Source organism: Cygnus olor, chromosome 1 (assembly GCF_009769625.2).
Source record: "Cygnus olor isolate bCygOlo1 chromosome 1, bCygOlo1.pri.v2, whole genome shotgun sequence".
NCBI classification, from domain to species: Eukaryota; Metazoa; Chordata; class Aves; order Anseriformes; family Anatidae; genus Cygnus; species Cygnus olor.
The window spans coordinates 32,672,491-32,699,330 of record NC_049169.1 but is presented as its reverse complement, the minus strand read 5'-3'; the positions used below and the strand labels follow the sequence as shown (position 1 = coordinate 32,699,330).

The window sequence follows — 26,840 nt, the reverse complement described above, 5'->3', positions numbered from 1 at the left end:
TGGGTAATACTGGCATTTCTAAATAATGCAAATAATGTTTCTATATATTTTTGAACTTTAAGAAGTGGAAGAATCCATATTCACAGTTCTCTTTAAATGATTATTTTAGGAATTGCTTTTTAGCTTCTTTGTAATGCACAGTTCTATCTTCTTCTACAGTTCATGGATTGGTATTTGAGATTGCTGAACTCAGTCTCCTCAGTGTCCTCTCTATTTAAGATAACTTCCTGTACTAAGCATGAATTAATAAAGAATTATCAACAGAGCACCACCCTTTTTATTACAATCAAGTATTTCTACCTTTAATAAAGCTGAAGAGTCATACCTTGTTATTAATAGAGAATTCTGGCAAAAGCTGTTTCTGATGGCCTCATCAAAATTGTTGTGGATAGTGTGCCATGTAGTAGAAGAGTGAATGTCTTAAAGAGCTCTATGTGCAGGAATTTTTCCTCTGTATTTTAACCATTTGTAATCAGTCCATATCAGAGCCAATCATGCAGTGCAGCCTGATTGCTCTGTGAGGTGCCACTCAATATATATTAAGCAAATATGAAGAAGTATAGAAGGAATATGAAGTACTATGTTTAAATGGTTTAAACTGTGTTATCGAACCCAAGCCAACAAATCTAGGTGGAAGGTAGAACATTCTGATTCTTTTTTGCTGATTTTTTTTCTATTCCTATAATTTTAAAATGTCTGTTCCTTTAATAGAATCACAAATTTTCCTGTTACTCTGGGGCATTTTCCCCTAACTAGTAACATGTAATCTTCAATCCAAAAATCATTTATCAGGGCCATGATTTTTTTTTTGTGTGTGTGTGTGTAATTGATAGTATTTTGTTTAAAAGAAAAACAGACCTCAAGTTTGAACATGTAACCAAAACTGTATCAAAAGAGCCTGCACTTCTATTTCCATGGCTGTGCTGGACCCTCTTCCTGAAATGTCAGCAGACATCCTCCATGAGCTTTCTTACAGGAGGATATGAAGCACTGGAGTTTCCTACAGCAAAAGTAGGAAACCAAGCATGTTATCTTTGAATCCAAGCTTTCTGATTTAGCTGATGGACCATTAATTTTATTGGTATTGTATGCTTTAAGCAAGTCCATCTTAAAAGACTCAGTAGGTTTTCTTAGCCCAGAGAGTAAATGTTTGGAAGGTGCATTTAAGGATGAGAATCTTCTTTCTCCTACAAAGGCCATACATCTGTGCAAATGATCTTTAAGCCCCCAGTACTACAAGATGGAGTTATCCACAACTGTACTGGAACACTGACAGAAATTTCACTTGGCAGGGCAGCCACAGCACTTCCCCTGCCTGTGGGTCTCTTGTGGGCTTTCAGAGATGCGCTGGGCAGGCCCTTAGAGCCGCTCCTCTTGGTGTCAGTCTGCCCCCAGCTGCTTTTCTCTAATTTACCCGTAGTAAAGAGCTGTTGTGCATGCTGGGGATGCTGCTGCATCCCCAAGGCATGGGGTGGATGGTAGCACTTTCTCATTGAGCATGATATTTAATTTGCCAAGTGCAGTGATTTGAGCTGAGTTTACCAGTGTGATGTATTGCTGTATGTACCCTGCCTTCTGAGATACCAAGATAATGGCTTTGCAAGATATTTTGGCCTGCTGAGTGCATAATGTTTCTCAGATTTCCATATTTTCCTGTTGTATGCTATATAAAACGTTGACAAATGAGAAAATGATATATATTTATATACATATACGTTATTAAATAGCACACCATATTTAAATAATATCACAATATTAACACAAACTTAGAAAGCCAGACTATTATTACAGTATAGAAAACACTTTTAACCTCATTTGCATGGTCATGACATACCTTTCTTTTATTTTGTGGCCTGATCTAGCATACATAGTGCTTCAGCCAGCATGAGAGATTTCACTGTGGTAGGAGGTTGGAGTCAAATATTGTAACTGGATTTGAGGTGCCGGATCATTTGGTGAACAACAGTTTTAGTTATTCATGCTGAGAGCAAAGTAATTAAATCTCATGCTTCAGGGCAGAGGCCTGCAGCCTGTGGTTGGCTGCATCCAGTAAGGGACTTGGCCCAGTGAGTGCCGGGGCCTCCATGCTGAGGGCTGATGAGAGTGTTGGTGATGGTATGAGACGTGCAAGACCCTGTCTAGAAGAGGGAGAACAGGTTGGTTTAATAAAACAAAACAAACAAAGAAATTAAGAAAAAAAAAAAACCACACACACACACACACAAAAAAAACCACACACAAAAACAAACAAACAACAACAACAACTAAAACAACACAACAAACCTGTGCAGTGTTTAAAATTGTATATTTACATTTTGGTGATTTTTCCCTCTTTTAAACAACAGGTACTCAACATTGCTAGAAGACAATTTATATCTAGTCGTAGGCTAGGGATGTGCCATTCTGCCAGTTTTATACTCCTGTGGTTTATGGCCAGTATTGAAATAGCAAGTTGAACTCTTCCATAGTGATTTGCAAATGTTAACAAATTTTCTTGACAACCCTGTAGGGTGTGTGCAGGCTTCAGCTTTTCTTTATAAAGGGGAAGATTCAAAGCAGTGTAACAGCCAAGACTAGGGAAGAAAGAGCATCCAATTCCAGATTTAAGACCTGTGTCAGACAGCCAGAACTGCCGTAAGCTGCACTAATAAAATTTGCTAAAGCCTGTACAGAATGACGGCTATGAAAACCTCACATGCAGGTTGGTCCATGTGTGCTGACTCAAGTTACATACCTTTATGTTCCCCAAACAGCCAGTTTTCCTGAAAAGAAAATTTCAGGGAGTCTGAAGTTATTTATGCTTAGATGAATAGTATTAATTAAAAAAAAATGGAATATTTTCAGAAGATGAAAACATTTCATTTTGATGCCTACAGACTAAGATACTGCATTTTGAATATACTAGAGCATTTCACGTGACATATAGAAATGACATTTTAGAGCATCTCATGTTGAAATTGCATTTTCCATTTTTTTTTAAATCACAAACTAAGACATTAAAACGTTCACCAGTTAAAACACTTGCACAATACTTTTTGTTTGTTTCAGGCTAAACAGTACATTTCAAGTTTACACAAAAATCATATTGTCCATAGTTTTAATTTATTCCCCCAAAGGAATATTTCCCCAGCGTGTCACCAGACTGAGGATTTCTATCTCAGAGCACACCATGACCAAAGTGCCTTACTATAAGGAGCAGTCAGACCTTTGTTCCCAGGTTACTTAGCTCATCCAAAATAAAGAGCTTTGTATGCACTGAAGTGAAAGAAAACAAGGGCTACATTTTGAAGTCCAGCTTTCTGCTAACCATATTTTTTGCAGCTTGGAGCACGTGACACACACCATTAGTCAGCTTTCTGCAGGAAACCGTATGAATCCTGCATAGGATAAGCCTACATGAATAAATTATACAGTAGAATTAGCATATGGATTTTCAGTATGTTAGCCATCTCTTTGGCGAATATTTACAAGAATCTTGTAGCCCACATGGAAAATATAAGGATGATTGCTCTCCATTAATGAAAGTGGAGTTATGCTCCAACACAGTCCTTGCGTAGTTGCATGTCCTAAAACCGAGTACTCTGCTTATCCCATTGTTACGTGTGCGTATTGCTGTGTCATCACTAACTACTACAATGTTAATCTCTTACTAGAAAGCTTTTATATTGCTGTGGTGTGAAGTTTCAAGAGTATCCTGTTCTTGTTTCACTTTTCAGAGCATGATGAATGTATAACAAATCAGCACAACTGCGATGAAAATGCTCTCTGTTTCAACACTGTGGGTGGGCACAACTGTGTCTGCAAGCTGGGTTATACGGGAAATGGTACTGTGTGTAAAGGTAAGCTGCTGAAAACCTGGGGGTTCAGCATGCCTTGAACTGGGTGAGGTGCTTTGTCATGGTTAATGCATATCTGTTTGTATACCTTGAAGAAGACAGCCAAAATGGTAGGCTGGGCATTGAGACCTATATTGTCCACACTTGATATATTGCTTGGATGAAGTGAAAGTTATTTGTTATGCTGTGTCTTTTTATTGCAAACGAGAAAAGTGGTAGGCATGTTTGCACAAACCCTTTGCTGCAAATGAAGTGGTGCCCTGTTTTCTGGCATTCTCAGTCCCTGGTAAACATTAGAAGTCATATTACTGCTTTTAGGAAAATTGACCCAAATCCTTGGGAGTCCTCAGACTCCTAGCACAGGATGTAGAGGATGCCTGACAAGAAAGGTAGTGCAGTTGTAGGTGAACCGGCAAGACATGAGAGGTGGTCTAACTGCAGCAACAGCATGCCCAGCATTCCTTGAAATTGCACTCAATCCACTTGATGTGTTAGGTGTCAGACTCTAAGGGGCCTCAGTTGACATTGATATCGATGCAGAGATACATTGTGCTGCTGCGTTATCATGGCTAAACAACCCTCTTATGATCTTAGCACTAGTTTTTCCTTCACCTGAGTCACAGCATGACTCTTCTAAATATTCCTCACATAAATGAGCAGTTTGTAAAACACCTTAGCATAGGCCACATCCAGTGAAACACATGGGCAGAGAGAGAGTTGTCAGCGAATACCCTCTTTTTTGCTGTGTTCCCTCCTCTGGGGAATGGGAAAAGGAAGTTAGCTGGGGAAAGTTCAAACCCACAGCCACTGCTCAGCCTGTGCAGCTCATAGGTGAAGGTGTGTCAGCTTACAAAAAGGTGGCAAAGACAAGATGAATAACCCTATTTCAGCACTGAATGCAGATCTAACATTTCAGGGGATACCTGTCCCCACTGTAGAAGTGCATCCCTCCCCTCCTTTTTGATATTAAAAGGATGGTATGCAGTACTCAGGAGAAGGCTCAGAGCCTATGTATCCCATTCTCTGCAACCCTGGCTTGGATGCTAGGTTGTGTCCTTCAGAGGGAGCTGGTTGTGCTTCTTGTCTCTGGGGGTTTGGCAGCTTTTCATGTGCTGTGCTTGCTGTTCTGGGTTGTCTTGCATAAGGAGGCTTAGATGTCTCACTCAGTGCTGGGGGTCTCACACCACGAGTCTGGTGCCGCAGAACTGAGACCTGGAAAGCTCAAATTCGTAACACCTACAGCTGCTCTCAGATGAGGCTTAAGGCCTCATTCCATGGCTGGTCACAGATGCAAGGTGAGCAGTGTGCCCAGATTTCCAGAGTTTGGAGTGCTTAGTGGTAACTCTCATCCACCTACCCTCACCTCCAGTGTTCTGTAGGGTCTTGTGACCAGAGCATCGCTCATTCTGTATTGCAGATACAACCAGAGCAATCAAACAGCTGCTGTGGCTTGCATCAGAACTAGCTGCATTTCTCTGCAAGCAGAGGAGTTTCTTTAATGCATGCACATATTTATAACTATATCTGGAGAAAGCTGAAATGCCTAAATACATGAGCACAGCTTCTCAGATTGCAGTGTGCCAACAAACAAATCCAGGGATTGACTTCAAACTGTAAATGGTAAATGTTTTTGAGTTCTTCAGAATCTCTTGAGAGAAATTGCTATTTTTATTGTTTCAATCTAGTCTCTGAATCAAGGAAGAGGGTAGCCAGCTGATTTAGTGCTCATTTGTGCCTGTTGTGCTCAGGCATTTATTTGGGAAGCATAGAAGAACAGCACTGCCCTACGAAGTCTGTTCCAAGGGAAGATGCTGCCCTTCACTGCTTCCCAGTGCGTGGGAAGAAGTACATATGTGGGCTGTTGTCTTCAGATGATTTACACTAATCTCCTTCTGTAGCTTGTCAGCCCATCTGGCCAGTGAGGCAGGGGGGCTATAAACCATCCCTTAGTGACCTCTGTCCTTAGGAGAAAGCAGCCTCTGTGCTGAGTGCTGCAGGGACTGCATTTTGTCTGTCTGCCAGAGCCCTGTGGACACCTGCATTGATACTGAGCATAGCTTTGTTAATTTCTGTGCTTTTATTATTTCAGCATTTTGCAAAGATGGGTGCAGGAATGGAGGAGCCTGTATTGCTTCCAATGTGTGTGCCTGCCCACAAGGCTTCACTGGCCCCAGCTGTGAAACTGGTAAGATGATAATTGAATTTATGGTGAAGGTAATCCAAGAAGGATGCTTGAGGTAATCCAAGAATAAAGGAGAGTTTTAACTGTGTGCCCTAAAAGAGGAAGCTGCTGCTCAAAAGTTATTCACTTTTCCTACATGCCTCCCAAGTGAACTCATTACAGCAGTTCTAATTAGAAACACATGGACTGGAAAAATGAGAACATGAATTAAGATGTCTTGGGTTTTGATGTTTCATAATTAATAAGAATATTATAGACTTGCTTTTCACCTCAAATGATCTTTGGTATCTCTTATAAATGGCAGATAATTTGACATCTAGATTTAAGTCCCAATAACTGATTACTTCTCTGCTGTAAATGTGTCCCTCATTTGCTAGCCCACCTTCCCTTGCAACCTGATTTGAAGACTTTGATTAACTCAGCATTCTTTACTCTGTGTAAGGCAGACTTCCTGCTGCTTTTATCTCCTCTCGCAGGCATTCCTTTCTCTTCTTGCTGTCCCTGAGGATGGCTGTACAAATAAAGCCTTGTTTTAGAGCTTTATTTTTTAAATCTTGGATCTAGTCAAATTACAGCAGGAGGCACTTTGCCCAGCAGAGTACAGTGTTAATACTTAGTATCTCGAGTCCCTGTAAATAATTTCTCAAAGTTCAAATGAATAGTTTCAGCACCTTTATTTATTGCTGCAGAATTTTAAAATGCATTCTAACAGTACGTGCCCTCAGGAGGTAAAGAGAGAAAGCTCGCTTAGATTAATTGGCTTCAGTATGCCTAATAAAAGGGCAGTCTGCCACCTATGATTGACTATTGTTGCCATTCTATATTGCCTTCAATAAATCTTCCAAGCAGAGGAAAGGAGGTCATTTGAGCAAGTATTGCTTTCATCTGACTTGTAAACATGTCCAGTTCAATGAAAAACACAGACTGATCTGAATTCTGTATTATCTGGTCCATTTGAGAGGTGAGAAATGAGATTGTTTTCTTTCTGCTGTAGCTGGACATATATTACCACAGAGCGCAAGAGGGGTGCTGCGTGAAAAGCAGTACCCTGATTGTTGATCTATTTCTAGAAAAATGTCAAAATGGCAAGATTTCAGGTATTCCTCACTCTTTCACAGACTGGAAATAATTTGGTGCAGGATGTCAAGGTCTCTTCAATGTAACTGTTGTGTTTCTTTTGGAACAGTTTATGAGCTAAGATAATGCTGAAGTATTAAAATAGTTACTTTGTTTTAGTAATATTTGTCTCACGTGCTCCTTGCAGCATTCTGCTGTTATCAGCTAAACATAATGTGTATCATTTCAAGGCCCATATTCATCTTTTCTAGCTTTTTGTATCTATCTGAAATGTGTAGAATAGAAGCATCTTTGTTTTAGTCTGTATAGGCAAAATGAGCAGCCACTATCAAAGGGTGATCTTCCTTGTCTGAATTGTTGCCTGGAAGTCCTGTCTCTGTTTTCTTCTTTCGAGGAGAGCCCAGGTACACTCTGTTCCCAAATCATAAAGTTCAGATATTGGCCTAGAGTTAGCTTCAGTGCATTCAGGCTCAATTGCCCTGCCAGGGCAGCCAGACTGCTGGCCTTCCTGCCCTTCAGGAACCTCACAGGAGGGCAGGCAGCAGAGCTGAATGCCTTTGGAAGCATCGTACTATATGTTCTGAACATCTGATCTCAGTATTTAACATAAGATTAGTATGCTAGTCTTGACCCAATATATGAGAGCTAGTGATACTGTTGCTATGATTTGGAGGCAGTTTGGCAGCGCCAAACCAGTTTTGTAGGTCAGTTTTACATGGAGAAGCCCCGCTTCACTGGTGGAGGTCCACCAGACATCACATTTGTTCTTACTGGTGAAAAAAATCATGTCAGTGGTCAGCCAAAGGGTACAAGCCTGGTCACCTTATTTAGATATTAATGTCCAGGAGTGGGATTATAGTCAAATTGCACGTGGCTTTGAAACACACGTAGTCTGAAATACCTTTAGTGTGACAAATGGAAGAGATGCCCTGTTCATTCTGAGACTATGTTTAGAAGCATGCAGCCATAAGGGAAAACCTGAGCTTCAGACAGCACTTACTTACTCCCAGTGAATGTGGCAGAGCTTCATGAAGGTAGTTCTTGTTAAGCTTGAAGTGATCAAGACATTCACACTACAAATAATTTATGCTGGAAGCTTCCCTTTTTGAACAGTCACTTTATCTCCAAAAGTGTTATAAATTTTTTTCAGGCAGACATCTTTAGTTGCAGTCACATACAAGTAGGGAGGAGGACTGATATAAAGATGCCATATCTATTTTTAAATCACATACTACTTATTTCTGTTTATGCCACACATATTTAAAAACTGCTTATTGAAGATTATTGGTATTTTTCACCTAAAACATGTAGTGTTATAAAAATTGATATCAGCTGCTGAACCTATGAAACAATTAATAGGATATCGAATCCACACCGCAGCAATAACCTAGAAAATACAATCATCAATTCTTACTCCATCCTTCTGTAAAAGATCGATTAGTAGCTGTTTAAATCATTTCTCAGAACTGTGGCAAGGATGAGGTTGGAAGGGGCGTCTGGAGATGACCATGTCCAATCCACTTGCTCAAAGCAGGTTCAAATGTGAGTTTCTCCTGGCTTTGTCCAGTTGGATATTAAGTATCTTCAGGGTTGGAGATTCCACAGCCTCTCTGGGCAACCAATTCCAGTGTTCAGTCACCCTCACAATAAATAAATAAATAAATAAAATAAAATAAAAGTTTTATTTTCATTATGTTTAAATGTGATTTCCTGTATTACAATTTATGCCTGCCCTCCCCAAGTCGTTTCCCTGCACATAACTGAGAAGTGTCTGGCTCCCCTACCACCATGAGGCATTGATAAGATCTCCCTCAGACTTTTTTTCTCCAGGCTGACTATCCTAGTTCTATCAGCCTCTCCCTGTATGACAGATGTTCTGCTCCCTAAATAGTCTTCAAGACCCTTCACTGGGTTTTCTCCAGCATGTCCATGTCTCTTTTGTACTGGGGAGCTCAGCACTGGACCCAGCTCTCCAGATATGACCTTGACAGCATGAAATAATGGGGAAGGATCACCCCCTTGACCTGCTGGCAATGCTCTTCTTAACGCAGCCAAAGAGGCCTTTGGTCTTCTTTTCCACAAGGGCACATTGCTGGCTCATGTTCATCTTGGTTGGGTGCCTCACCCTTTTCCATGTCCGTTCCAAACACCAGCACTGCACATATATTGTGGCTATATTCTTCTCAAAGCCTGAGAGAGATGATGCTGTCCCTGCTCAGGTCTTGCCTATGGGGCCGGACTTGTGTGTCATAGGACAGGCCATTGACCCAGAACAGGGAGAAACCACAGCTGAAATGGCTGGGATTGCTGGTATCTAGAGCATTCCCTTAAGTCTTTAATGAGGCTCTCTACCATTTATCAAAGACCTGGCCTGCTCCCTTGGTGCCCTTGTTGTTGGCTGGGGAGTTACACTATTCCACCGTTCATCTGTCAAAACTGCAGTTGGGAACGGCTTGTAATAAGAGATCAGACCCTTTTGCACCAGTTCGGGTGAATAGCTGATGAACTGGCTATAGCTGTAGGCATGGAAGCTAAAAGGTGCAAGCTGGAAATTCAATCAGGCTCAGATGGATGAGACTCACAGCTCCTCTGAGCCTTCCAAAGGAGTGGAGAGGAGCAGGGGCAGTGACTGGGCACCAGTGAGTAGGAAGCAGACAGCCTCCTGATGGGAGAGGTCAGAAATTTTCTGATAAAATTATCCTGAAACTGAAATGTGGTCTTAGGGCAAGCCCATTCACCCGGGACACCAAGCAGCAACACTACCAGTTTAGGTAGATTAGTAACCAGAAGCTTGTTTGTCTTTAGAGGCATAGCTGTAATTCTTTTCACCTGTCAGCTGCCACAGAAAGGGTATGTCAGATTCCTAAACACAATGCAGCTTTGGCAAAGAGAAGCAAAGCTTTGTGTAACTAGGTGTTGGGCATTGAATTTCATAGAGATTTTTGCTTCCGAGCGGGTGCTTCTGGGGTGTCAGTAGGAACTGCTGTTCCCTCAGTAATGTAAGAATGAGTATCAGCTAGTACTGTTAGATATTATTTTCATGAGATGAGGTATTCACTGTGAAGTGCCTTGCAGTTAACAGAGCTGTTGCAAGGCTTTAGAATTTTCCCTGCAAGCCTTTTAGATTAATCGTGGCCTATGCCCTGTTGAAATGGATCAGTGGGACAAGGAAGCAGATGTAAGAATCATGTGCAGATACACCGACCTCCAGCACTTCTTTTTTTTAAAGTGGTAATAGAACATAAAAATGAGACCTGGGAAAACTGTTTCTCTTCCCAAAGGAAATAGGTTGAGGCATAATTAATGTTAGGGGTGCATTTTTTGGCTTGTATATGTGTTAAAAGATTTTCGAGTCCTACAAGGCACAGCAGTAGTTAACCTGGTAGAGCACTGTCTTCTGCAGCTGATACCACCAAAGGAATCTGAAAATATTTGTGCCAGTTAAACATCTTCAAAATACCTGACAACGCTGTCCTGTTTGATTGCAAAATTATGAATTCTTCAGTAGACATTTTTAAATGCTGTCTTAAACTGTGTTTGAAAACTGCTTTATTTCAGAAGGTTATAGGATAACTTTGTTAGGTTGCCTTGATGTTATGGTAACTCCCCTTTAATTTGATGATAGAGCTTTAACAGTGGGTTTGTTCTCCTACTATATAGGCATATATGCTAGTCCATGTGTATAAGATTACTGCATTCTTGCTGTTTGTCAGCTTCTCATTTGAGTTCCCACATTCATTTTGTACTTTGAGTATTCCCCTGGACCGCTTTTATTTATGCAGGAGATCTAATAGCAGAGTTTCACTACTATAGTAGTGTTTTGATGTATTTTTTGTAACAAGTTGGCTGGAAGTATATGGCTTCTTTATGGATGATTGGCTGTAACTTTCATTTCCTGATAAGAAACTTTCTTTGGATATCAAAGGAATCGTATCTTAGAGGTCTTTTCCAACCTAAATGATTCTATGATATCCACCTGCTATTAAACAAGCCATGGCAAACTGCTGAAAATAAACTGTCACACAAAGCTGTTGTGTTTGAAAGGATCTGTTGAGAAAAAGTTTAACCTACAGACTCTACATTTATTCAGCCCTATATTATTACTGACACTAGCCCTGTATTTTTACTGACAGTGTAGTTAAATGTGTAAGTGGATTTATGAAAAAAATGGTCAGCATAAGATATGTGAGCTCACCGTCTTTTTTCAGGTCTCTTACCAGAGATGGCCAGATATAAGGAAAAATATATTATTTGGCTCTTGTCTGTGTTGTTTTCTCTATATGGAAAGCTCAAAAAAATACAAAAAGTGTCATTAATACTTCATGGAGAAATAAAAAGACTGATGTAGTAAAAGTATTCTTGACTTTATCCTTAACATTTGTAGTTCAAAATACGAAAATACGACAGACAAGTGATTTGGCAAAACAGTTGTTACAGATCAGATCTCTCTATAGTTTTGTGCCACTTTCTGCATAAGCTGAATAATTAGCATGTGTGACTGTTGCTCTTTTCAACAAATCCAAATGAATTTGTTCATGTGCATTGGCCATAATAATAGCAGGCTTCAGATTACTGAATACTATTATTATTCCTGTTCCAAAGGAAGCTTGAGAAATTCTTTTAATTCTGATACCCTAGTTGTTGGGAAAATAGTTTTACTGGTATTGGAATAGAAGGCATTGTCAAAGTAACCAGAAAACTTGTTAACGTTACTGTTTTTTAAAAAAAAAAAAAAAAAAAAAAAAAAAAGAAGGGAAGGGAAGAAATAGTTTTTTAGTACTTTCAGCATCATAAGATAATTGTTTCCATTTAAGCCCTTCATCAGTGGTGTTCAGCTAAACCAGCTACAATAAGCTTGTGGCCAGGTAGGCTCTGAAGCTAAAACTGTGACACAAATGGCATTTGAAACCCACAGAGCATTGAACCAATTCTAAAAGAACTGGAATTACTTTTGGCACAACTCTTAAAAATTCTTGGCCCCAGTCTAACCGAAACTGTCTGTAACCTCTGAAGTACCACACTCAAAACTTTCACAACTAAGGAATCTGCCTTTCACTGAGTTTTGTTTTTAAAATGAAAATTTAAATTACTGAGAGTAGGATTGGAGTTTACAACAAGAATGTTAAAAGGCTCAAATTTATAGTGCAAGTGTGCAATGTTCTGCATAAACCTAAAGTAATAAGAGTGCCTTTAAACAGATCGTAGTCTAGCCAGAGAAAGATGATGGTTTGCAAAAGAGGGGAGCAAGGTAATAGTGGTGAGTGAATTTAAAGACAGTGCAGAAGTGGACTGTCCAGAGTGAGAGCTGCAGCGAGAGGTGATGCCTTCCCCATTTCATTGGTTTTCACATCCTGCCTGGCTTGCTTGCCTGGTGTCCAGAGAATTTAGGCTTCCATTTTTGGGAAGGCTGCCAGGTTTAAGACCATATCTTAGAGGATACTTTCAGCGGGCAGTGCTTCAGTAACATTAAAGTGCTGACTTTGACTCACAGAAATAGGAAAATGTTGAGTTAATCTACTGAACCTGGATAAAACTTTTTTAAAGCAAATAGCAATTAAGCCTGACTTGTAATGTAAAACATTTTAACAGATCCCACAGGGCAGTGAATGGGGAATTCATCATTTTCTGAAAGTCAGGACTTTTAGAGTCACTCTAGTCTAGCATTTCAAGTTAAGTCATTTTCAAAGTTCATAAGCTATTTAAAATTGTTCCTTGGATGCAAGCCAAAACAATAAAAATAAATAAATAAAAATTACCCAAGACAAAATGCAAAGAATCCAAATTGTGGCTTGCAAGCAGATGAGATCCAGCTTGCATGCAGGGCTGCATGCTGCTATTGGTACCACAGCTGTGCTGAGGAGGTGGTGGCAGGTCCCCACATAGCTCAGACCCTTCCCTTGATATGGGAGGAGATGAGTGAGGAGGGATGCTGCAGCTGATGTGCCCCCCGCATTGCTGGACTTAGCAGTGTGCATTCCCTAGCCCTGGGCAGCCACTGCTATTTCTCATCCTTGAGTTACCTGTTGTACTCCCCATTTTCTTGGTACATCTGCTGGCATCCTGCCCTATGGAGATTTGGGCATGTGGCATATTGAGTTGGGAAATTTGGTCTTTCTAGCCATAGCTCAAATGTAGCTATAGACATGGGATTCTCAGTATCCTCTTTAAACTGGTTTAACTTAGGCTTGCAACAGCAAATATCTAACTGTACTTTCTATTTGCAGGAGCTGACTCTGAAGTAAAAACTCTTCTGAATTACTGCATGCACCTGCATTTAATTAATATTTTCTGTTGTTTCCATTTCAGCAGAAAGAGACAGGACCCAGCTGCTAAAAATAATGAAATGATTTTGCTGAGGATGCTGAAATATCTTCCTTTATAACTTGCATCTTTATTACATAAGGTCATTACCCAGCTTACACAGGCTGGGTAATGAGTGGTCTGCCTCACGGTCTTGGTCTTCTCAAAGACTGTTCATTTGCATGTGAATTACTGATTGCACAGGCAAGAATAATGTTCTCTGAGCTATCCTTGGTTTATCAAGGTAATGCATATAACTAGTGTGTTCAGTGGTGCTAGACCTTACACTATATTATTCCATTTTAAATGCTCACTTACTGTAGGAAAAGCAGATAGTAAAATGATGGGCTAGCTTATGGGAAGCATCCTATATCATCAATTTCTGTATCATTTTTAAACATAACAGCTAATTCTACATTAAAAAAAAAAAAAGTTACAATGATGGTTTCCAATACCTTGATACAGAAGCCTAATACTGAATTTTGGATATCCTTTATATTTTGAAGTCCTGTCATTGAACTACAATTATGCAATGTGAAAAAAGAATCTTCATATATAATCTTTGGTGACACGAAAATAAGTTAGCAGGAAATGGCTATGAGTTATTTTCTTACAAAGGCATACCGGTATTTCAGTCATCTCATTTCTACTTTTCTTGTAGTTGCAATTTTTTTTAATGTTTTCAAAATATGAGATGACCTTTGAGATTTGAACAAGCACTAGCAGGGAATAGGGCTAAAATCGCCACAGTAAGTTGCGTGGTTAGCTTAAGGTAATTTTCCTATTGCCTAGGGTGAAAGCTATTAAACTTTACCTCCTGAACTTCTGTAGGCAAATAGTGCCTAAGGGCAATGATTCAAATACTTAGCTGTGCCCCCATGAAACATGTAATCCAGTACCTTGGGGGTGACCCCAAGTCTTTTCAGTACTTGGAAAGTACATTGATTCATTTTCTTTTTTCTTTTGTCTTGCTTCAGTTTCAAATAAGCAGTTTGTGAAAACAGTAATTCTATGAATTTGAACCTCCACGTTGCTTACTTGCCAACCTTTTGCATTGTTTTGTTAATATAGTTTTCTGATGTACTGGTTAGAGCATAATATATTGACCTACTTCTGACTGGTGATTAACAGTGAGAAATATCCTCAGTAATACAGGGTGACTGTTCCAGACAGACAGGCCTAATGTGTTCTCTGTCAAATCTGAAATTCCTAGAAAGTCTTTGAAAAATCTCCTTTGGCTGTTCTGGAGAAGAGAATGCAAAGTTAACTTTTGGCTCCTATATTTTTTCCCTACGCTCCTGTGATACCCTTTACAGAATCACAGAACCGTCTAGGTTGGAAGAGACCTCCAAGATCATCTAGTCCAACCTCTGTCCTAACACTAACAAGACCTCCACTAAACCATATCACTAAGGGCTACATCTAAACGTCTTTTAAAGACCTCCAGGGATGGCGACTCAACCACTTCCCTGGCCAGCCCATTCCAATGCCTAACAACCCTTTCAGTAAAGAAGTTCTTCCTAATATCCAACCTAAACCTCACCTGGCGCAACTTTAGCCCATTCCCCCTCGTCCTGTCACCAGGCACGTGGGAGAATAGACCAACCCCCACCTCTCTACAGCCTCCTTTAAGGTAGCTGTAGAGTGCGATAAGGTCTCCCCTGAGCCTTCTCTTTTCCAGGCTGAACAATCCCAGCTCCCTCAGCCGCTCCTCGTAAGACTTGTTCTCCAGACCCCTCACCAGCTTCGTTGCCCTTCTCTAGACTCTCTCGAGCACCTCTGTGTCCTTCTTGTAGCGAGGGGCCCAAAACTGAACACAGTACTCGAGGTGCAGCCTCACCAGAGCCGAGTACAGGGGGACAATCACCTCCCTAGACCTGCTGGCCACGCTGCTTCTTATACAAGCCAGGATGCTGTTGGCCTTCTTGGCCACCTGAGCACACTGCTGGCTCATATTCAGCCGACTATCAACCAGTACTCCCAGGTCCTTCTCTGCCAGGCAGCTTTCCAACCACTCATCTCCCAGCCTGTAGCGCTGCTTGGGGTTTTTGCGCCCCAGGTGTGGGACCTGGCACTTGGCCTTGTTGAACCTCATACAGCTGGCCTCAGCCCATCAGTCCAGCCTATCCAGATCCTCCTGCAGAGCCTTCCTTCCCTCAAGCAGATTGACACACGCACCTAACTTGGTGTCATCTGCAAACTTACTGAGGGTGCACTCGATCCCCTCATCCATGTTATCGATAAAGATATCGAAGAGGACTGGCCCCAGTACTGAGCCCTGGGGAACTCCACTAGTAACCGGCCTCCAACTGGATTTGGCTCCATTCACCACAACTCTTTGGGCCTGGACATCCAGCCAGTTTTTAACCCAACAAAGCGTACGCCAGTTACATAACATCATGAGGGTAGGACCTATCATCTTTACAGCATCTCTTCTGGTCATGAGCTCTGTTCATATGATGCCTCTAGTGAAACAAAGAAAGAAGGCAAATGATGGCCTTGATAGTTGACTGGGCAGGAGATGGAGGTGGTTCTGTGCTGACAGATTGAAGGTGTATGGGTATTACTGAAAAGCTGGTACTGAAAGTCCCCTAGAATTCTGCTGATGTAATGGCTTATTTTCCTTAGTTGTGGTTTACGGTAATGATTTGAAGGTATTTTATTAAAAGTATAGAAAGTTATCTTTTTGAACCATTTTTCAGCAATTCAAAATGAATGACTATTTTGTCTTATTTTTCTGCCCTGCTCTTCATCTCTTTTGGTTTCTAGGCTAACCTGATAAAAATAACTCTTTCCTTAACTGATCTCCTTTCTCACACTTTCATCTCATAAAAACTGGGCCTTGTATTCAACTGATACGAATTGATGTAGTTCTTTTGACATACACTGTTATGTGCTTTTAATGAACCGCATGTCTGGTCTTTCATCTTTGCATGTGAGCCAGTTTCTCTTGTTTATTTCTATGAAATAACAACAATAGCAGGTTGTGTTGAGTCATTCTGAAATGTCCATTTGGGCTTATCCAAAACTGACTCTGTGCCATTAACAGTCAAGACCATTCGACCATGGTAGCTGTGATCAAGACTAAGAAAAAAAAGGGCTGTGAAATATGTTATTGAATTGCTTATGCTTTAATACATTTCTGAAGTCAGGCCTTGGGTTAGCAAGAATCCCATTAAGTTAGAGTGTAGCTGAAGGAACTATAACATACAATATGTTCATAGCATTATTCATAAATCATCTGCCTCCCCTACAACTAATTAGTATTTTAGGTGAATAGGTGCCCAGTCCAACATGCATAAAAATAAAACAAGTTGCTACTGATGCTTGTACCTTTATGAGGCAGCGGATGTACCATGATTTAATAAAATTTGAGATAGGGATAATTTCCAAAAAAAAAAGGTTATACCCACATAAGGGTCTCAAGTGTGATGCATTTTTCTAATCTAGTTAGATGTGTTCATGAAAAATATGTTGACTTTGCCTAACTTAAAGTCATACAAAGCATTTGATATATTACATCTTAAGGAACACTGAGCACTAAAGAGGCAAATACTGCAATCTCTGCTTTTTTAATTGGGCATCAGTTGCTCTCATAAACATAGGCAGACTGACAAGAGCAAACACTGGCAGAACTAAGTAGAGGCAAAGGCATTAACTCTTTTCTAACTGTACCTCTCTTCTATTTGGCATCTTCTTTAGTACTGAAGTCCAGTGGAAGTAGGAGAGAGAGCACCATGTAGAATGCATGATGCAGCAGCAGCTTTGCTCACAGGGCTTGTAGGTGGCAAAGGGCGTGTCCCTCACTCCCTCTAAAACAAACATACTGAAATGAAGAGGTGAAGGTTGAAGGAAGAGGGTAAAATTCATCCAGGCACAAGATGAAAGCTCACAGACATTTACATCCTGTAAGAAGAAGATCCCAAATTTGTTAGGAATCTTTATCAGTTGGCAAGTCAATAAAGTATAAACACTATGCAAAGTCTGAGTAATAATCTGGTAGATAATAGGTTATAAATGCAGGTTGTCTGGGCTACTATCACATCTCTGACCCCTTTGACTTGTCAGAGATTTCTCTAATGATTCATATAAAGAATGTAAATTGGCTAAAGTTTCAATTTTCACCCCTGACCCAAAAGAATTCAGAAGATTCCTTTTCTGAGAGAACAAGAAATGCTTGAACAGAGTTTCTGCTGAGGCTCTTCTTGAAGAAACTCTGCATGCTTTTTTTTTTTTTTTTTTTTCCCTCAGGGAAAAAAATTAACGGATTTGCAGGATTTTATTCTTAAAAAAAAAAAACATATCTCAGGCATGTAATGTTTACAGCCTAAGAGTAACTTTAGATTCAGAAAGGACTGTCCCTCGGAAGAGAAATCATACTGCATATTTCATAATACCAATAAAAATCTGTTAAAGGAATAATGAGCGTCAGTTGAATTATTATTATAATTAATAATTCCATAAAAATTCAGCTACCCATGTGCCAATAAAAGCCAAGTCTTCAAATTTATTGTTACAAGGAAGTTCAAAACAAAAAAAGGAAACATGATTGGCAGTCTCAGAAACTGTAGTAGAGAGGTGTTCAGCTAACCCCTGGAGAATGAGCCTTCCTGCAAGGAATGCTCTATTTTAACAATGCTCCAAGTACTAATTCAGGCTACAGAAAAACAGACATATGCAGCCAGCAGATGGGTTACAAACAAGGGATATATGGTACTGGTGAGCTGTATGTAAGAAATTCTGAAATTCAATGTGCTGGTGTAAAAAATAGCTTCCTGCTCTTCCCTCTCTAAATATCTCTTCTGAACATATATAGTGATGTAAAGTTAACTGCCATGGTACCAGTGCTGTGTTCAGTCACTCCTTCAAATATGCAGAAAAATTAAAGATCCTTAGAGTTCAGCAAAACTGTACGTAGGAATATTATATTATTACAAAACAAAACAAACAAACAAAAAAAACAATGAACAAAAAAAAACCAACAAAAACAAAAACCACAAACAAACAAAAGAAACAAACAAACAAAAAACAAGAACATTTGTGGTCTACATGGTGAGCTCTGTTTTAAAAAATTGCAAGACAAATTACCATCAGTGAGTGCTCTTGTGACTTCTATGATATGTCTATGGTACTCAGTAAAGTAGGTGAGGGAGTAAGGGCAGGGGGTGCAGCTTTTGTCTCTACAGCTCAGTGCTCCTCCTCTCACCTCCCCCAAGAACAAGTTGGCCTCTTTGGTAGCTCCTGTTCCCCAAACCATGCAAGAATCATAACAGAATCAGCACTGTTACTTAAAACTTTTCACACAGAGCTCTTTATGTACAAGAAAAAAAGTAGAGTCCTGGTATAGGCACTTTCTCCTCATTTTACAGATGTGGAAATTAAGATGTGGGGAAAACTGAGTAGGTGACAAGGTTTGTAAAAGAAGGCAGTGGCAAAAATCCAAAGACATAGCTGATTTTATTTCTGCTCCTCTGCTCAGATATGTCAGTATCTGATGGAAGACATGGTGGTTTTTATATTGTATTTTTCAAAAGGGGAAGCAAAGCGAATTCGTAAAACGTGAGAAAATACTTTTCCTTTGACTTTCGAAAAGGACATACTCTAAAACTGCTAGCTCATTAAATTGCAGAAGAAGGTTTAAAAGTTGTCTGTGAGAATAAACAAATGAGATCTGTAGCAAGCCAACAGGAAAGCCAGGGTTCTGCAAATGAAATGCTTTTTGCTTTGCTGCAGTGTCTGGAAGGGAGGTCACCCTAATCCCAGTTATCACCTGAATTTTTCTCACATATGAAAAATCAGCTCAAAAATGAGCAGTGAGACAATGGCTAGTGACTGTAGAAGCTTGGAAAGTTTTGCTTTGCTTCACGTTTTTGCCTAGATTTATTCACAGAATACATCTTTGAAAGAAATTAAACAAAAATACCCAATATTGAGTTTGGTGAGTATTCTGGATTTAGGCATGAAACCTTCTTACCTCACCCTTTCTGTTTTGTAGTTTAATGTGCTTTGCTGCTTTTTCCTTCTGTCTCTTTCTTCCTTCATTTTCCTTGCCTGACATGCTTTCTTGGGTGTGTATTATTTCTTTCTTCCCCCAGAGTCCTTGTCAGTTTTAAATAGCAAAAGACAATTATTCTCTGCTGAAGAGCCAGCTAGTACTTATCTTTATATCTTCTTTAGCTTGTTGAAACACCACAATCCTGTATGTAGCAGCTTAAAAAAAAAAAAAAAAAAAAAAAAAAGAGAGAGAGAGAGAGAGAGAGGGAGAGAGAGAGAAACCAGGAAAGGAGGGTGCTACAAAACAGATTTGAGGAGACGGGAAGTTTTGTTCTTTATTAAAAACATTGAAATGCATCCACTACTTAGCTATTACTTGCTATGGGAAAGAATCTCCTTTACAAAACATGAAAATTCAGTTAGGTTCTTAAAAGACAGTGCGCTATAAATAGAATGTGAATAGTGCAGCTGGGCAGCACTATAATAGAATTTCCTTCTGTTATACAAGGGAAATAAGGATGACCTTCATAACTCACTGTAGGGTCTCTCTTTTATGAATTATGAGACATTCAACTATTAGTGGAATTAAAATCTATAACACTGCCAATCATTGCACCATATCCCTGTGGAGCCCTTCCTCTTACTGTCAGCATGAGGGAGTGTGCAATCTCTGCAGATATATGCCAATGATATGTTTATAGCCCAAGCAAAGAATATAGTGTTTTTTTTTTCTTTTTTCCTTTTTTTTTCTTTCCTTCTGTGATTCAGCAGTTGTGTACAGTCACTATATGATTTGACACTTCAAGAGCGGCACTGTAAATTTGTGGTCATAGAATCCCAGAATGGTTTGGGTTGGAAGGGACCTCAAAGCCCACCCAGTTCCAACCCCCTGCCATGGGCAGGGACACCTCCCACCAGACCAGGTTGCCCAAAGCCCCATCCAGCCTGGTCTTGAACACTTCCGGGTCAGGGGTATGTAGTATACATACGACAGTCATGGTGACAAGTTGCTGGTAAGATGTAAGTAAGAATGTTTTAAAATTATGCACTCTTCTAAAGGATAGAAGACTTAAAGAGAAGACCAAGCTCAGATCAGGGTGTCAGTTCAAACCCTAGCCAAAACTGAGTTGTTCTGTGAGTTTTTTTTTGTTTTGTTTTCCTGAAATAACCTCTGAACTGAATCATTGGAAATTTATTGTAATTTGTACCAGAACTGAAATGAAATAGCTTTTTGCAAAGTTGAACCCAAACGTAGCTGAGAATATGTTGGTAGAATCCGTGGTTCAAACATGTAGAAGTTTTTCTTACAACTCGCAGTTATGACTGAGTTTATTCCTCACCTGAGAAAACTCAAGATCTTCAATCAGTGCATTATGCAAGCAAAGCCTTCCTTCCCACTCATCAGAAAAAGAGAGAACATCTGGACAATCTAAATCTTCTTCTTCCTTTTCTTTCTTTCTTTCTTTTCTTTTATTTTATTTTTCAGATGTAATGAGCTGGCAATTTTGTTTAGGACTCCACTGCTGTTATCCAGCAACTGACATGCTTAGGGAGTATTACTACTATGTTAGTCCTGTTCCTAACATGTGCAAATGGAGCTACATCACTTCCAAACACCAGTATGCATCTAAAGTGGTTTTGTCAGTGTATTTCAAGGTATAGAAGTGCTTCTTCTATCTTAAAGACAATAATTATTTTTTCAAGATAGGGCTAACAGGGAAATGGAAGTATGTATTACAGTGAAGATGAGGTGCTGTCCTGAGAATTATGGGCAAAGTGAAAGCAAAACCACATCTTTGTCAGTGTCTAAAAGAAACCCAGTACCTCTCAATTAGTTTAACTTTCTAATGGGGATTGGCTCAATCAGTTTCACAGAATCTCATTGAAAAATATATTCCTCTTTTTTCATTTTATTTATTTTTTGCTGTTCATGCATGCACCTAGTTCATCATGGCTAATTAGGTGTTCTGAATTATCATCTTCAGTTGTTACAAATGTCACATCTTTAGATGATATTGGGTGCATAATGAAGAACTGTCATAGTTTCAGTTATCTGTGGGGTCTGTGATTGATCAATTCTTGACAACAAAGAATTGTTAACAGGGCTGCATGGTGAAGCAGTCAGTGGAAAATTCTCTTTCATAATGTTTCTATCTAATTTTGGAGCACCGCCACTGCCACACATGAAATAACAACACAATTGAATTTCTTTTTGCTGGCATTTAGCAGGACCTATGGGGGTGTGCAGAAATCAATGGGGGATCAGGAGTCTGGAAAATTACATAGTTGAAGAATTAATGAACTATAATTCCGTATTACATCCTCCATCACATTTTGCTTCCTTTTCATTAATGGAACTAAATTAGTTTTCCATGGACAGGGTACTTTAAAAAATGCAATCATGCTCTTGATGGGATTTAAAAAAAAAATTAAAAACCTGTTTCAACGACAGTTATTTTTTCATGCAACATGACAGTTGGAAATTTAGAGGGAAGAACATGTATGCGGCATTGACTCAATCTGTTGAAGCAATTTTTAATGTGACGATTATAACTACAACTCTAGTTTTCAGCCCTTTGAGGCAGATTATGGTGTTAAGGTGACTCAGACAGAATTTCTGCAAGAGTCTGGGTGAAGTAGAGACATAAAGAAGAGTAGCAACTTCAAAGGCATCCAAAATGCATTTCTTCCTGCACTGGCCTAAATCATTATACAGAGGAGCAGGAAGAGGAAAGACCATAGTCTTCACTGTTCTTTGAAGGCTTTATCTGAGATAACTGATGTTTCTAATACTATATCAAGACCTTTTACTCATGGAATTATGCTATTCTAAGATAAAATTGTAGGTGACTCTACTCTTTGCTATGCCCCACAGGCCAGCAGTAGTCTGGCTCTTCATGATTTAAACCTGTAACTGAATAAAATATTGGGATGCTAATACAGTTAAAGTCAAGAATATTCCATAGTTTAATGGAAGCTTTGATGTGAGAGCCCGTACAATGGAAAGCGTGTCCTGGTATTCATGCTATAATATCATATCTTTAAAGAGTTGCTGGAAGTTGAAAAAAATCAGAGTGAGCTTGTAAGCAAAATCAGGGTCTAGAACATCCATTAATGAAGGAAAGAGTTCCTTTGGGAACCAGCAGTAGTATTAGAAGAAAGGGTCTGATCAGACTTTACAGAACGTATTTAATAGGCATTCTAAAATAACTGCTTTTCTGACATAACTGGTATCTTCTTTGACTACTTATTATAGCAGTCTAGGCTTCGTTCTCACTTTAAAAAACATCTTCTGTCTGATATACAGACACATGCACTGCATGCAGTGTATGGGAATGTAGCGGGATGGAAATCCCAAAAGCTGATATTTTAACAAGATAGCTCCAGTATATTGAACTAGTTTCAAGCTCTTATATTTCTCCACTGGGAGCTGGTTTTTGCATAAGATCTCAAATCAAAGGTCTGATTGAACAACAGGGTCTTCTCGAGTATTATCATATTAGAAATCTGCTATAACATGAAAACCAACACAAGCACTTCTCTTCTTAAATATGGGACTCTAAAACTTGCCGTAGAGACGATGAATCCTTTCACAGCTACTGAGTTTTGACAGCAGATACATTATGCAGTACAGTGAACTTTTATTTTGTCTTACTCAGTAAGGCCTTTTTCCCATTGCATACATATTTACTATAATCAGATATCCCAGACATCCTAATGCTACCGGGCATTCTGTTATCTGAGCATAAGTCTGAATAGCTGGGACATGCTCTTTTATACTCAAGTCAGACATAACACCCTTGAAAATGCATTGACAAATGCAAAGACATATCAAAGTCTGACTGTTCCAAATGTACTCAGGAAAAACAAAACAAAACAAACAACAACAATAACAAAAGAAAAAAAAAAACATTGAAGACTTCTCTTTTTAAACAGCTTAATAGTACCCTAAACAACTTATTTGGTGATCTGTTTCTGACATGATTTTTCTTTCAGTGTATGCATTTTATTTATACTTTTTGTGGGGATAGGATGTGGGTGGCTCTGGAGGTTAGCACTAGGCTGGAAAGGCTGTTGCATTTGAAATGAGATCTCAGGTTAGCCTAAGTCAGTAGTGATTGAATATTACAAAAGTTGCTGGCTGCTCATTAATCTTTATAAATATATCCAGTGATAATAACCCAATTAGCACTGGGTCAGATTACTGCAATTGGGAGTCTATCAACTGGCAGTCTTAGCTGAGTGCCATGCGCTATACTGTCCCAGAAAAACTTCCAAGATGGAAATAATTAATTTATACATATTCACAGCTTCCAATCTGTGGTGTTTCCTTCATGACAGGAAGAGGCTGCTGAGGCTTTGGTTTGCATTGACCTGTATAAAGAAGTTTATGAAAGAAAGAATTTTTGGACTAAACTGTGCTCTATTTCTCTAACTCTGTGCTTGATGGTGGCATGCAGACTGTTCTGAGAGGAGGATTTGGTGATTAATATTTCAGTCTTGAAGCAAGTAATACAAAATGGTATAGCCATACCCCGCCTCCCATCACACATGGCTCTTTGTTGAGTGCAGCTTGACCACATTAGAGAGCTTGGTCCTATTGCTGGATGAAAGAGTACTGCTATCTTTCAAATTGGCAATTTTATATCACTTTCAATCTTCAAAGCTCTTATTATACAGAAATTCTCTAATAATATTCATCAGACTGCTAGCTTTTCTTTTTTTTTCTTACTGTACCAGTGGATAATTTGCTAATGATCTTATTTTACTCTTCAGGGAGCAGGGTTTTCTCAGTCTCCCCAAGAGCAAGGGTGTAATAGCTGAAACTGTTGCTACAGTTCAGGAAATGAGTGATTATGAGGTATAAAGAAGGTGATTTGGAAGAGCATTTTTTTTCATGTCAAGGAGAGCTAGGTATACACAGTACTTATTTCAAAATGCCAGACACTATTTTTCAAAGTGGGGCTTCAGTTTGAAGAAAAAAAAAAAAAAAAGAGCTGTTTTCTTTTTTCCCCATTGAAAGTTGGGTGACAAAATATTGACAAAACCAGGCTGACTGATTTCAGTTTCAGAAAAACGTACGGGATACTGAATATTTGAAAACCAAATCATGTGCAACATAAGTGTGTAATAATCAGTTACCCTGTTTTGTGGCAGTATGGTACATACAGTATTGATGTGAGTACATTCGTGAACTACATCAGAGAGATTCCCCATATTCCTGATGTTTTCTGGGCTCAGTCAGTCTCATACGTGTGTCTTCTCCAGACAGTGTTTCAAGAGCTGAACCCACAAATCTGCTGCCTTACAAGTGCCATGGGGTGGGAACACAGCCAGAACAGTGCTGCCATGTAGCTGCTGTCTGAGCTGGGGTGAAGGTTTCTTGTGGAAACAAACTGTCTTGGTGTTACTGCCTGTTCCAAATCTGGTTTATCACATGAGTGGGGTGGCAGATTTGGTATGTGCAACTGTGCAACCTGTTTGAAAAGGAAAACAGAGAAATAGAGAAAATACTGCCTTTGTAATAGTCAGTGGGAGTTCTTCCATAAATTCAGGGCTTGGATTAGACCATTTGCTCTAGATCATCACACAAATGAGACTCTATTTTACAGCTAGTTGAAGAAGGGAACTTGCAAACTCAAAATAAGATGTCTATTTTGTCTATCTGCTTACAAATGTCACCACCTGCTACTGGAAAAATGACATCCTTCCTCTCCTTGTACTTAATCTTTTTTTTCTTCAGAAGTGAAAATATAAAGTCCTTTCAGTAACTTCTTTCTATAGAACAGTATTTCATTTTTTATGCCTTTCTAGTACAGCATCAAACAGAACTTCATTAGTGCTGTTAATGTTCCGTATAGCCCACTGATATACCATAGCCACTGGCCAAGCAAAACTTCAATCAGTTTTTTTTTTTCCTGTTGTCAGCTCACACCTCTGACTGAGCAGCTGCAAGATGATTCATCGGAGAACGTTTCACCATAGGACAGAGAAAAATTATTTCTGGCTGATTTTTCCATACTAATAAGGTCATTTCAGTTGTAGAGACTTTTGCAGCACTTCCTGAGCCATGCTATGCCCGTTTGAAAATAGAAATCCTTTTATCCAAATGTCAAGAAAATTTTCCATGAAATCATTTATTTGGCTCTGCAAAATATGTCTCTGCTGTGATTTCTTAACAGAATTGTGACTTTAACAGAGTTTTGTCCCATTACAGAAAAAGTCTGCTAGAATTAATAATGAATGTCAGTTGAGAGATTTAGCACAAAATGTTGTGCATAAGGAACATTTATGTTCTGAAACCCACCAACACATGCTGTATAATATCATTTGCCTACAAAGTTGGTGTGAGAATTTTTTATTTATTTATTATTTACTCTCTTAGCTGCAAAATCATGTAAGGAATAATGGATTTTTCACTGTCCATGCGGCAATGGTTCCAATGGAATGATTTCAGGCAAACAAGCTGTCAAGAATATGACATTTCTTAAAAACCAACAGTGTGCTTCCATCAACGCTTTTTATGGTAGGCATTCCTACATAACTCCACTCAACTTTGCATGCCACCATAACAAATCAGAAGAGTGTATTTCTTTGTTTATTGGCATCTGTAAAAGCTTTTCATCTCAAGCACGATTTCTTGTGATAAGGGTTTGTCAGCTAGTTTGCAAATAAATACAAAAAAAACCTGCTTTTGTTGTCAGATTACCAATACTGACATGACATTCAAGGCTTGTTTTTCCTGAATAAGCAGTAAGTGAGTTCAGTAGAATGCATTCAGCCTGCGCCTGCAATACTGTGCACGTAATTATAAAACTTACAAATTCACAAATAAATTGTCCTGAAGAGAGGAACACAGGTCTTCTTTAATTAATATCTGTTCCTAGGACCTATATAACACTCTTTCCTCTACCTCATCACCAATAAATAAATTCCATTTTCCAAAAGAAGACATATGCTATCTGGTTTCTTAATGCATGTTATTAAGTAGCATTAAGAAGCAATCACATGCTTCATTGATTCTCTGGGGCCTGTGGCTCTGACCACCCCCAGCAAGTTATCTTGTACTGAGCAGATGATCCCAAACCTATAGGATGATAACATAGGTTCTGTCCAGGCAGGTAAGCTGTCTCCCAGACTGAATGTACCCAAATGGTAAGGGATCTTCTAGATTGCAGTCCTCCTTTCTTTTCCTTTCCCTTTTCTTAAGCAATCTGTGGGTATGTGAACAAATACCGGTAGATAAGGCACAGACTGCAAACCAACCTTTTCTCACCACAGCAACATGATTTCCATCAGTCTTTCTCTGATCTCTCAAACACTTCTGAAGTCCCACTGGCTCCTGGCTGCTCACAAGAAAAAGGCCAGAGTTTATACTGATTTAGAGCGAGACACACTGAGCAGCTGAAGGTTGCAAAGGTTTGGCATTTCTCAGTCCTGCAGCAGGAGTA

The 26,840-nt window shown here is 39.4% G+C and overlaps 1 protein-coding gene across 1 annotated transcript in view; it reads left to right on the top strand.

The window, feature by feature from the left end:
- Positions 1-26,840, top strand: part of NELL2 (neural EGFL like 2) — a 148,290-nt gene that overhangs the window by 104,311 nt on the left and 17,139 nt on the right. Inside the window, exons 14-15 of the mRNA XM_040551661.1 lie at positions 3,717-3,839; positions 5,926-6,021. Coding sequence (XP_040407595.1) covers positions 3,717-3,839; positions 5,926-6,021 — 219 coding nt within the window. The remainder of the gene's footprint in view (positions 1-3,716; positions 3,840-5,925; positions 6,022-26,840) is intronic.